The sequence below is a fragment of the Strix aluco genome, chromosome 29 (assembly GCF_031877795.1).
Source record: "Strix aluco isolate bStrAlu1 chromosome 29, bStrAlu1.hap1, whole genome shotgun sequence".
NCBI classification, from domain to species: Eukaryota; Metazoa; Chordata; class Aves; order Strigiformes; family Strigidae; genus Strix; species Strix aluco.
Window position 1 is genome coordinate 305,318 of NC_133959.1, and position 11,481 is coordinate 316,798.

General features: G+C 66.9%; 1 protein-coding gene across 1 annotated transcript; it reads right to left on the minus strand.

The window, feature by feature from the left end:
- Nucleotides 1-9,761: 9,761 nt before the first annotated feature.
- On the minus strand, nt 9,762-11,481 carry C2CD4C (C2 calcium dependent domain containing 4C). Its single transcript, XM_074808895.1, has 2 exons — nt 11,413-11,481; nt 9,762-11,040 (listed from the first exon to the last, which is right to left on the minus strand). Exon 2 carries the CDS (start codon nt 11,019-11,021, stop codon nt 9,762-9,764), a length of 1,260 nt encoding a protein of 419 aa, XP_074664996.1. The 5' UTR covers nt 11,022-11,040; nt 11,413-11,481.

Below are 11,481 nucleotides of genomic sequence, written 5' to 3' on the forward strand. Positions count from 1 at the left end.
ACACTGTTTACTGGGGAGGGGGCAGCTTTTGTGCAACAGGCGTTAAAAATAACGCGGAAACAGCACCGGCCCAGGAAAAATCTGCTCTCCTCGCGCCACACCGTGCGGCTCAGCTTGCCAAGTGCGTGGAAGAAATCCCCTCTCCTCCTGGTGCTGGCAACATCCCGCGCTGTGGCAGGCAAACACACACGCGCCGAGCCACAGACCTATTAGTCACCAGAAAATGTTCTTTTCTCTCCCGATTTGTTTCCCTTGAGCTTGATGTTTTCCTCTCCTGCTGCCCTTGCCTCGTTAGGCTGCAATTAAAACCAGGAATCAAAGCCGCATGGTGCCATTAAAACTACACACGGGATGCAGGATGCTGCGGGGCAGCCGTCAGCTGTCGCCTGGCCCCGCTCACACACCCGGACGTCCTCGTCCCCCACCCGGCCCCAGGGTCCTTCGTCCTTCTCCGGCGCGTGGGGTGCGGTGACGGTGACAGCGCGGGGCGGCAGGACGGGCGCAGGCTGAGCCCAGCCGAGCTCCGCCATAAAGGTCTTTCTGTCGCTCACGGCGTCACCAGATCCGGCACCTGGAGGATGCGCCAAGATGCATCCAGTCCTGAAGGAAGATGAATTTTCCCAGCTGCAAGGATCATTAATCGTACGGAGCAGCTCTGCGGGGAGAGACCGGCTCTGCTCAGCACCTTTACACCGCAACTGACTCTCCCTGTGGTCAGGGCAGGGCAGTGTCTGTCCCTGCACAGGACCCTCCCTGCCCCACGGCTGGGGACATGCTGACGGCCGCTTCCCCATGGTTCTCCTTTGGGACAGCCCCGGGGACGCGGCTCCCACCAGCAGAACCCAGAGCTGTGGCGCTGGCTCGTGTCCCCGTCCCAGCAAAGGACCGGGGGGACAGCCTGCGCCGTCAGTGCCCCGCTCCCGGCCGGGCCAGTGCGGCTCCGGGGTCACATCCAGCTCTGGCATGGGCTGACGCCGGCCGGGCCGCGGGACACAGGCACCGCCCGGGCAGGCACATTGTTGGTGCCCCGCGAGGCGCGACGGCAGGCCGGGAGCCGTGCCCGGGGCAGTGCGCGGAGGGGCCGCATCCTGCCGCGGAGGGGCCACATCGCTGGTGCAGGACAGGACCAGCCGGCCCCGCCAGCGCCCGAGCCACTGGCACAGCGGCTGCAGCCGGACAAGCGCCAGAGCCGGCACCATGCGGGAAGTGCCGGGGAGTGAGCGGGGGGTCCCCATGGCGCAGGGCTGAGCCTGCCAAAGGGCAGAGACCTGCCACAGGGATGCCAGAAACTCCGGCGTCACCGAGGTGCCACCCCGCAGCCCGTCTCGTCGCTGCCAGGGCACGGCCCGCCAGCCGCCCCGTGCGGAGGCAGCCCCAGCTTTGGAAATATATAGTAACAAGTGAGCGCAGGCAGCAGAAGTAGCAAAGCATATGGTAGGTGTTGGAGTTTATTCCTGTCGGTGAGTGTCAGCAGCGACAGACGGCTGGGGGTGGCGAAGTGAGAGATTTTGGTAGGTGCCCGTGCAACACCGCCCTACGGATGCTACAGCTGCGGCGAGGGTGGGGACCTGACGCCCCCCGCCGTGGGCCACCCGGGGGGCACCCGCATGCGCAGGGACCAGTGTGCAGCGATGCTCTCCCGGAGATGTGATGCTCTCCTGGCGATGCTCTCCCGGCGCTGACGAGTCACAGGCTTGGGGCTGTCTGAGCCACCTCCCTGCGCCCCAGGGATGTTTGGCACCGGTGGTGCCCGGGGCTGAGGCACCCCCAGCCTCATAAATAATTTGGCCGTTCTCAGATGAGCAGAGCGGCGTGAGCCTTGTCCATCCCAGCTGAAATCACGCACCCGATCTGGAGGGGGCTCCAGGGAGGGCTGAGGGCTGCTCCCCGGCCTCAGCTCTGCAGGCTGGGCTGGCCCCAGGGTTTGCCATCGCAGGAGCTGCTGGCTCAGCCCAGGCTGGCTCCACGGCCCCCGGGGGCTCTCGGCCCAACGGCCAGACCCGCTCCCACTGCCCGACGCCTCTGCTGGGGACGCTGCAGGCAGCGGCCGGTGGCGGTGGGAGGGGAACAGATTGTCCGAAACAAAGCGCGTCAGTCCCCGAGCGGCGGCTCAGAGTGGGATCGCCTGCGGGTTTATGCCCCGTTTGCCTGAGCCCGCTGGGAGGGTTTGGGGGAACAGGGCGTCTCCTGCGCAGCTCCTCTGGGGTCCAGTGCCGGGGGTCCTCACACTGGGGGGGATGCATGGCCTGTGTCCCTCCAGCACGTCCCCCCTGGGCTGCCCGGACCGGGACAGGGAGCAGGAGCTGCCAAGAGGAGGGTGATGCTTTGCCACCAGCAACTTCTCCCAGCCCTAAAGCCCGAGTCTCCATCTGCTCAGCGAGGGGCACCTGAGCAGGGCCGGGGGTGACGGCAAGAGGAGCCAGGAAACCCAGAATTAAGTCTGACGCTTCATCTCGGCTGCTCAGCCGAGGTGCAGGCAGCACTGTTCGAGGACACGCCACCTCTGCGGGTTCGTCGGCTCCCCTGGCAGCACCCTGGTGATGGGGGGATGTGGGAGGCGAACCCCCTCCCCGGCAGAGCCTGGCCGGCCGCCTGCCGGGCTCCCAACAACTGCTGGTGCTCCAGCACCACCGCAGCCCCCCCCGAGCACCCGGGGTGGGCAAGGGACAGCCCCAACAAGTGCTGGACCAAGCACCCATCCACCCCGGCCCAGGTGAAATAAATACTCAGCAAGTGGCAGCTCACCTGCTGCTCCCGTTCCTGCTAATTGCAGTGTTCTCACTTCACACTGATGGACTTGATAAGATCAGTGATTACAGAAATCTCATATGGCAATTGCGCTGAATTGGGAGCTGTGTGAGGGAAATTGGACTGAGCTGCAAAGAGGAATTAATTATAACCTGGCAGCGGTGAGATTTGAGGGTTTGAATATGTATTTTTATGTATCGCCCAGTGCAACCTCCGGCTTTGTGGCGGGTACGAGGGGTGCTGAGGGCTTCTCCCACGGCGAGGACGCGGTTGCTGCCGTCCGGCTGTCGCGGGGCCGGGGCAGGGGATGTCGGTGTGACGGGCCCTGGGCTGGGACGGGCCCTGGGACCAGCAGAGCACCCCCAGTGAGCTCGGCCTGACGGCGCTCCCTGCCCTCGCCGCTCTCGCCTGGCAGCGGCCGGTACCTCCATTGCCATGGTGATGCCAGACCAGCTCCAGCGCGTCCCTGGGCGCTGCCTCCGCCGGGCGCCCTCGGCCGTGGTGGCAGACGCGGCCCCAGGTCTGGCTCGTGCCCCGCAGAACCAAACAGCCCCGACAGGGCAGAGCGGAGCAGGGCAAGGTGGGGACGCATCCCCTTGTCCCAGGCTTAGGGTCCGGGCGGGGAGCCGGGGGGGAGCCGAGCTCTGCCCCAACCAGCACCCAGAGCATCTCCCAGCCCTTCCCCACCCCGGCTCCCCGGGTCCGGCCGGGTGCCCCCCACAGCAGGACCCTCGTGCAGCGCAGCCGCCCTGGGCTCAGCCAGAGCCCCCCTGCGCGGGGCCCAGCAAAGGTGGGGGCCAGCGAGCACCAGGGCCAGTGAACGCAGGGGCCAGTGAACGCGGGGGCCAGGAGCGCGGGGGCCAGCCCGCAGCCCCAAATGCCCCAACTGGCGCCCGTCTGCGCCGATATTAACGTGTTTGCCAGCAGCTGCTGGCGTTTAATAAATCCTCCTGTCTGCTTTGTTTATGCCATTTTTTCCCTCCCACCTGGGCCTGTTTGATGCTTTGGGCATTTTGCAAACATTTTAAAGGCGGCGTTGAAAACTCTAGTAGGCAGATAGCGAAGAGCGGGTCGCTGGAGACAGAGAGGAGAGGCAAGCAGAGATCCCTCAGTGCAGAGCAGCCTCTGCCCTCGCCCTCATCCACCCTCGTACCCCCGCGCTCCCCTCGCGCGGCCCCAGGCCTGAGCCAAGCCCACGCTGGCTCCAGGGACCTGCATCGATTTCTCCTCTGCCAGAGAGGATGGGGAGGCAAAGTCCAAGGCGGTGCTCGCTGTGCGCTCGCTGCCTTTCCCTGGCTGCGGAGGCAGGATCCGGCCCCGGGTCCTGGTCGGATTGCCAGCCTCAAAGCTCAAACCGAAAAGCAAAATCCACAGAGCACGCGCCGCGGGGGTGGCAGCGACGGGCAGCGCTCCTGGCCCTGGGGACACCCCGGAGGCTGCTGCCTCCACCGCGCTGGCTTCCAGCGAACGGCCCAGCGCCGCGGGGCTGACGAGGAGCCGCAGGTCGTCCCTGCTCCCGGCAGAACCCCAGGTCCCCCCCTCAGGAGCACGGACCCTGCCCGGGGGGGGCACAGCCAGCCCAGGGAGGGGCGCGAGGGGGAATTGCTCTGCTCTGGCTTTCTCTCTCGCCTGATGTGACTACGAGGGATTGTGGGATTCAATTAAGTTCTGTTTTCCTCCCAGTAACAGTGGGAGTCTCTCCTCTCCGCTTTAAAACTGACACGCTGCCATGGAAGACAAATGCTCGCAATAAGGCGAAGGAGCGTGTGTGCTGGGGGAGGCGGATGCTCGCGTGCAGCCGGCGCTGCCCGGGGCGTGTTGGCCACTTCCCTGCTGCACACCCGCACGCTCGTGCCTGCCCCGTGCCTCTGCACTCTTCTGCACGCTTCTGCACACGTCTGCACGCCTCTGCACGCCTCTGCACGCCTCTGTACGCCTCTGCACGCCTCTGCACGCCTCGTGTCCCACTGGCCAGTCCCGGGTGCCCAGGGCCACGCGGCAGAGGTGCTGTGGGCACCCAGACAGGCCCTGCGGACCCCCCCAGCAGCCCCTGCTCCCCCAGCCCCGCTGACGGCCGGCGACGGGCACGGTGCCGTTTCACCGCCTGCTCCTGCAGCCGTGGCTGCCTCGGGAGGCCGCGGGCTTGCAGGGCGGCTGCCGCCAGCCCGGGGCTCGCCGGCGCGTTGCAGAGCTGTCGCCCCGGGTGGGAGCCAGGTTCTCCTCTCCCCGAGGTTTCTCTGTGCCATCTGATGCTGGAGGCAGTTGCCTGTTTGCTGGCCCGGTGAATCACGTCCTGGGGAGCCATCGCGCGGGTTGAGCCCGTGGCGGGCGGCGGTTTCGCACCTCGGGCACCTCCGGCACTGAGCAGCCCCCGCGGCCCCTCGCCCCCGGCACGGGGCGGGGGGGAGCGGCTGCGGGCAGGGGAGAGCCCCCCCCGCCGGACCGGGCGGCCAAGGGTTGCCAGGCAACGGGAAGATGCTTTTTCTGACCAAAACTGTAAACCCGCAGCCAGGTCGAAGTGGGGGGAGGGACATGGCCAGGCTGGGGCTGCCCGGGGCGGGGGGAACTCGATGCTCCCCCAGCCCCAGCAGTGCCCAAGAATCCAGAGAGGAGAAACAGCCGTTACAGCCCTGATCAGCCAAAAGCTGCTCCAGCCCCAGCCATGGTCGAGGACCCCCGAGCGTCAGGCGGGGAAGGGATGAGCCCCGCAGGGACAGCGTTGCTGGCCTCCTCCCTGGGAAGCCCAGGGGAGCCCCAGCCCCCTGCACACCCCATCTGAGGTTGGGCCCCTCATTTGTCCTCTCCCTCCTTTGCCAGCCATCATGCACGCAGCTAAATGAGCTCCAGGCAATTTTCTCAGAAGTTAAGTCCTCGCATTGTGGGAACACAGGACTAAAAATAGCCAAGGTCTGTGCGCGCGTCTCACCCAGGTGAATCTCGCTCTGGAGATGAGGGGAAAGGAGGCAGCAGCTGCCAGCGGCTCCTCTGCATCAGCCACCTCCCCTCCTCTGCCTCAGCCTCCTGCATGGATCCACTGTGCCATCGCCCGGCGCAACCCTCGTGGGGCCTGGGGACCCCCAGCCAGAGAAACCCCCGTGCAGGGGGAGGCTCCCGGGGCTCGGGCACCCCTCGGTGTGGGCACCGCCAGCGACGGGGAGAGCGTCCCTCAGCCCCGGGCTCTCCCGGCAGCCTCCCAGGGCTGCGCCTCGCCTGGGCTCCCCCCGTCCTGAGGGGCTGCGCTGCGGGGGGGTGGTGTCCCCCTGCTCCCCCCCGGCCATCACCAGCATCTTCCAATTCAGAGGCTCATCTCAGCCCGACCCCAACCCTCCCGGGTCCAGCCCAGGGTGCAGAGAAGCAGCCACATTTCCTTCCCACCACTACTTGATTACAAATTCAGAGTTAAATCTTCCCCCACAAGACGCCCCTCCCCACCCCTCTGGCTGCTTCCAGTGCTTTGACTGTTGAACACTTTCCAGGGATTTTTCGTGTGTTCAGGCTGACCCCATCCACTCTAGTTCAGACTAACTTAATCAGCCTCATTTCATTGCTAACTGCTGTAGCTTTACACCTCTAGAAAAAGCACTATTTAAATTATTGGCACCTGCCAAGCGCTCGCCACGCTGCTTTCTCTGCCCCTGTGGGGGAAGGAGGAGGGAGGGCGGATCTGTTTACTGCTCCCAGCCTTTATTTCTACCAAAAATGACAAATTATTAGAATGGTGGAAATTAGAAAAATGGCATTTAGGTAACAAACCTCCCTCTTTCCTTCAGCAGCATCTGGTTAAAAGCAGATTTGGAAATGGAAGGTGGTGAAAAACAGGGTAACCCGCTGAACACCGCCAGCCGGGCAGGGGGGGGCTCCCTGGGGGGCTGGGGGAGGGAAACGGCCCAGGGACCCCCTGAGAGCAGCTCATCCGACACCCACATCACTCACACCGCGGGTGCTGCGGGGGCACAGCAGGGCAGGAACCATCGGGTTTGTTTTCATGCCAAAACGCTGCCGGAGCCGATCACCGCTGCGGTGCAGGAGCTGGCCCGAGATGCCGCGGTTTTGAGGGAAAAAGGGCTGTGAAGCTCAGCGAGCAGCAGGGAGGGCTTCCACCCCCGTGCTGCCGCGGGGCCAGAGCTCCGCTGTGCCCCAGGGAGCCCCCGAGGGTCTCCCGGAGCTCAGAGCCCCCCCGGGCTGGGGGCGCGGGGCGCCCGGCCCCCCCCCGAGGGCAGCGCTCCAGCCCACGCAGCCGCTGCTGACGGAGAGCACAAAAACATCATCAAACCCTTAATCACCAGCTCTGCCGAGCAGGAGCACAGGGGCCGGCCTGGGGGAGCTGGCGAGGAAGAGGAAGGACTCAGGGGTCTCCCTCGCCGCAGCCCCGTCCCCCCGCCGGCGATGCTCTGGCTCAGCTCGGCCCCAGCCCCCCCCGGCAGGAACAGCCCCTTTCCCCACATCCCCGGGAGCTGGCAGGGAAGGTAACGGGCCCGGGGGATGCCACGGCCAGGGCAGGGAAAAGCAGAGGGAACGTCTCAGGGAAACCAGGAGCCGGGGCACCACCTGTATCTGTTTTAGAAATTACTTTATTGCACTAAAAAGGGGACGTCATCTGTAAACAAACATTCAATTCCGGTATTAATATATTTTTTCACTCCAAAAATGCATCATTAAATCCAGCCACAGAAATATCAAAGCAAGAACAGTAGAAAAGAGCTACAGGGGAGGAAAGACCCAGCCAGGCCGCAGTCCCGGCTCCCAGCCCACCAGCCCACCGCAGGAGCAGGGCGCACAGCAGCACGTCCAGGGCTCGGTGCCACTCGCCCCCAGCGAGGCCATGCTGGGACAGGTGGGGGGGTGGGACAGCACAAGCCCCCAGGCCCTTGGGTGTCCCCCCAGGGCCAGCCCCAACCCAAGGAGCAACCCAGGGTCCTGCTCTCAGCATCCCCCTTCCCCAAACCCAAAGGCACCAGCTCTGCCGTGGGGGATGCGTCACCCCCCAACCCTCTCATAGAGCACCAGAATTGTTGCCCAGCTCCTGTTCCCCCTCCCCTCAGAGCTTGCTGGGTCCCTCCCACCCCCAGCAGTGCCTGGGTCCCACCAGCCCCTCGCAGGCGCAGCACCCCGGGGACCGCAGCACCCCGGGGACCGCAGGGCACCGCCGGGCAGCAGCCAGCCAGGTAGGGTCCCCTTCCTGCCCCGGGTCTGCTCAGGGGCAGGACATTCGCCCCCCAGCCCAGGGACGTGGCCCATCTCCCCGTCCCACCCTCCCCAGAGCCCCCACCCACCCCCAGGACAAGCCTGGGCACACGGGAGGCCAAGGAGTGACCCCCGTGTTGGCTCCTGGGGGGGCAGCGGGAAGCCTCAGGTGGGAAACCCCCCACGAAGGAGGGACGTGTCTGCTCCTTACGTCCTGCACGGTTCGTGTTCAGACACAAGCTCGACAGCCACGATCACCCTAAATCCCCCCGACATGCAAACACCGCACTTATCAGAACCATGCCTTGCGTACTTGAAACGTATTTACAGACAGAAGTAAAACACGCTGGGAAAGATCAGCCTCGGATATAAATAGCCAACACTGAAATCTGCCATCTGCTGCAAAGGACAAGGGAGGAACATCAACTGCCACCACAGAGGTTAACACAGAGGGACACGTGTGTGCATGTGTCCACGCGTGCGGCAACAGGCACGACAGGAGCGCTGCGAATGCTGCTCCCTTCCACAGAAACATGCAGAGCCCGACGCGACGGGTAACACCACACCAAGCCACGAGGCGTCTGTTTTATCCACCCGCAGAAATGCCCCGACGGCATCTCCCCCATGGCCGGTGCCTCCAGCCGGCCGACCGGGGTGGCAGGGAGGGATGGGGAGGGGTGGGAGCCCCCGGCTGCACCCCAGAGGGAAACTGCAGAGCCAGGCCAGTCCCTGCGCGGAGCCGGGTCCGCTGGGCACAGGGGCTTGGTGGCCGCAGGGGACACGTCCCTCCTGCCCAGCGGGTGCAGCCGCTCACAAGCCCCTGAGCCCCCGCAGGCAAGGGGGGGAGGAGGGTGGGGGAGCCTCAGCCTGTCCCCCCACCCAGCGACCCCCGGGGATGTCCCCGGTGCCAGCCAGACCACCAGCACCCAGGGAGAGCTGCTCCCCCCACCTCGGCTTTTGTCTGCTGGGACACTGCCCGGGAGCACCCGTGTGCCCGGGGCGAGGGGTGCCAGGACCCCCCCACAGCAGCGCCAGCCCCAGCATCCCCCTCCCCAGGCAGGGGACAGGAACAGCAGCCTCCTGGATTTGGGCAAACCCAGAGCCCCTGAAGCTCTGTGGGCGGTTTCCCACAGGGGGTCAGCAGCGGAGATGCTGCTGGGGGGTGGGCAGGGGGTGGGGGTCCAGGAGGCTGCGGGTGTCGGACCAAGCCGACGTGCACATCTGTGCAGTCCCGCAGGGCTGGGAAGATTCCAGGAAAGGCTCAAAACCCACAAACTTGACTCATCCCTAAGGGTCACCTCCCTTGGCCCACTCTTGGGTCACCTCTGCAGTATTTTCTCTGCAGTTTCCAAGACTAGAAACTTGCCTTTCAAATTAAAGCTAAGATCGATGCTATCACCTGACTCCAGAAGCTGGGGCTTTGAGAGAGGCGGCGGTAGGTGTGCTACAGAGATCCACCCACCTCCGACCTTCCTGCTGGCCAGCTGGAGACCACGGGCACAGGGGGAAGAGCCCAGCAGCCAACATCCATCCTTCCCGGTGGGGACAGGGACGGCGGCTCCCCGCTTCCCGCTGGGCCCCGGGCGGGAGCGGGGAGGGAGAGAGGGGAGAGGCCGCGGCTGCCGGCCCTGCCTGCCCCACCGCAGGAGGGCTGGTGCTGGCAGAGCCCTGCGGCAGTGCCGCCCCTGGGGACCCCCACCCTCCGCCACGGCCCCATCCCTCCTCCGAGGGGCCCTTCCGAGCCCTCCTCCAGCAGGGCCGGGGCCGGCCCCCCCGCCTCGCCCCAGCCCCACGGGCAGGCAGCTCCCTGCGGGGCTGGCAGCAAGCGCCTACAGGCAGGACAGGAGGGCGGTGAGCGGCAGCTCCTTCTCCCCCAGCAGCGTGTCCCGCTTAAGGCTGCTGCCCTTGTTGACCACCTTGAGCTTCAGGGACATCTTCCTGGCGTGGCCGGGGCCCAGCCCGTCGAAGAAGAAGTCCTCGTTGAAGACGGGGTTGCGGCTGTTCTTGACGATGGTGCTGCGCTGCTTCTGCAGCTTCCCAGGGTTGAGGCACAGCGAGACGCAGCAGTTGATGCTGCGCAGGTCGACGAGGGCATCGTAGAGGTCCTCGGCAGAGACGAGGCGCACGCGCAGCCGGGCGTTGGAGGGGTCGTACTCGGCGGCCAGGCGCAGGCTCCCGCCCCGGCTGAGCTGCAGGCTGTGCTCCCGGTCGCGGCCCGGCGGCAGGTCCAGGGGCAGCAGGGCGGTGGGGGGCTGCCCCCCGGCCGGGGCGCTCCTGGCACGGCGCTGGGCGCTGGGGCTGGTGTCGGCCGAGCTGTCGTCGGTGGACAGCGAGCTGTTGCGGGCCACCGAGTGCTTCAGCTTGATGACCTTGGACTGGCTCTCCTGGCTGAAGACCTTCAGCAGGGAGACGGAGCGGGAGAGCAGCGGGGAGCCGAAGGGTGAGGACTCGGCCGAGGAGCACGTGTCACTCTCGCCGCCGCTGAAGTAGCGGCCGGGGTGCATGAGGGCTGCGCCCAGGTCGGCGGGCGCCCGGGGGCCGCTCTCGCCGTTGAGCTTGGCTCTGCGCTGGGCGCCGGGCGAGGTGGCCGGCGAGGGGCAGAGGCTGCTGTGCTCACTGTGGAAGAGCGACTCTTTGCGCCGCGTGTGGGGGCTCTCCACCAGCGTGGCAAAGCCGTAGGAGGTCTGCGCCTTGGGCACATAGGGCAGCGACATGGCTGTCTGCGCCTGTGGGTCCACGTTGGTGCCGAAGCCCCCCTCAGCCGCCCAGTCCTCGGCGCTCTCGATCTGGATGATGTGCCGGCCAGTGGCCCGCGAGCGGGGCCGGCTGGACGGCCGGGGGCTGCGCGGGGGCTTGCGCCCGGCCAGGTCCTGCTCCGAGGCCGAGGGGCCCAGGGTGGGCGCTGCGGGGGGCTCGGGGCCCTCAGCCTCGGCGGGCGCCGCGCTCAGCTTGGGCGGGATGAAGAAGTCGGGGATCTTGTCGGGGGTGAGGACGTTGCTGTAGCGGGACCCCCGCGGGGACTCCTCCGGCCCCGCGCCCCGGGACCCGCCGTTCTCTGCCACGCCGCGCAGCCGCTCCAGGAGCCACATGTTGCCGCCGGGTGCGGGGCTGGAAGAGACCCGAGGGACAGCGCTGTCACCGGGGGCTGAGCACCGGGGGGGGCTGGCCGGAGCCGTCAGCCCGGGGCGGGGGGGGCGGAACGGACGACGACCAGCGGCACCGAGAGACCGGGACCCGCCAGCCCGGGGGGACGGCGACAAGGATGGGAGGGAACCGGCCGCGCCGAGGGACGCGGGGGCCCGCCAGCCCGGGGGAGGACGGGGAGGAACCGGCCGCGCCGTGGGACACGCACCCCCAGGGGGGGACACGTCGCCGCCGGCCCCGAGCGATGGGACGGGACGGGGCGGCCGCGGCGCTCGGAGACCCGCTGCCGGACGCGACGCGATGCCCGGACCGACCGACCGACAGACGCCGCCGCACCTGGAGGGGAGCCGCCGCCGCCGCCGCAGCCCGGGCGCGGCGGGCGCGGACGCGCTTTTATACGGCGGC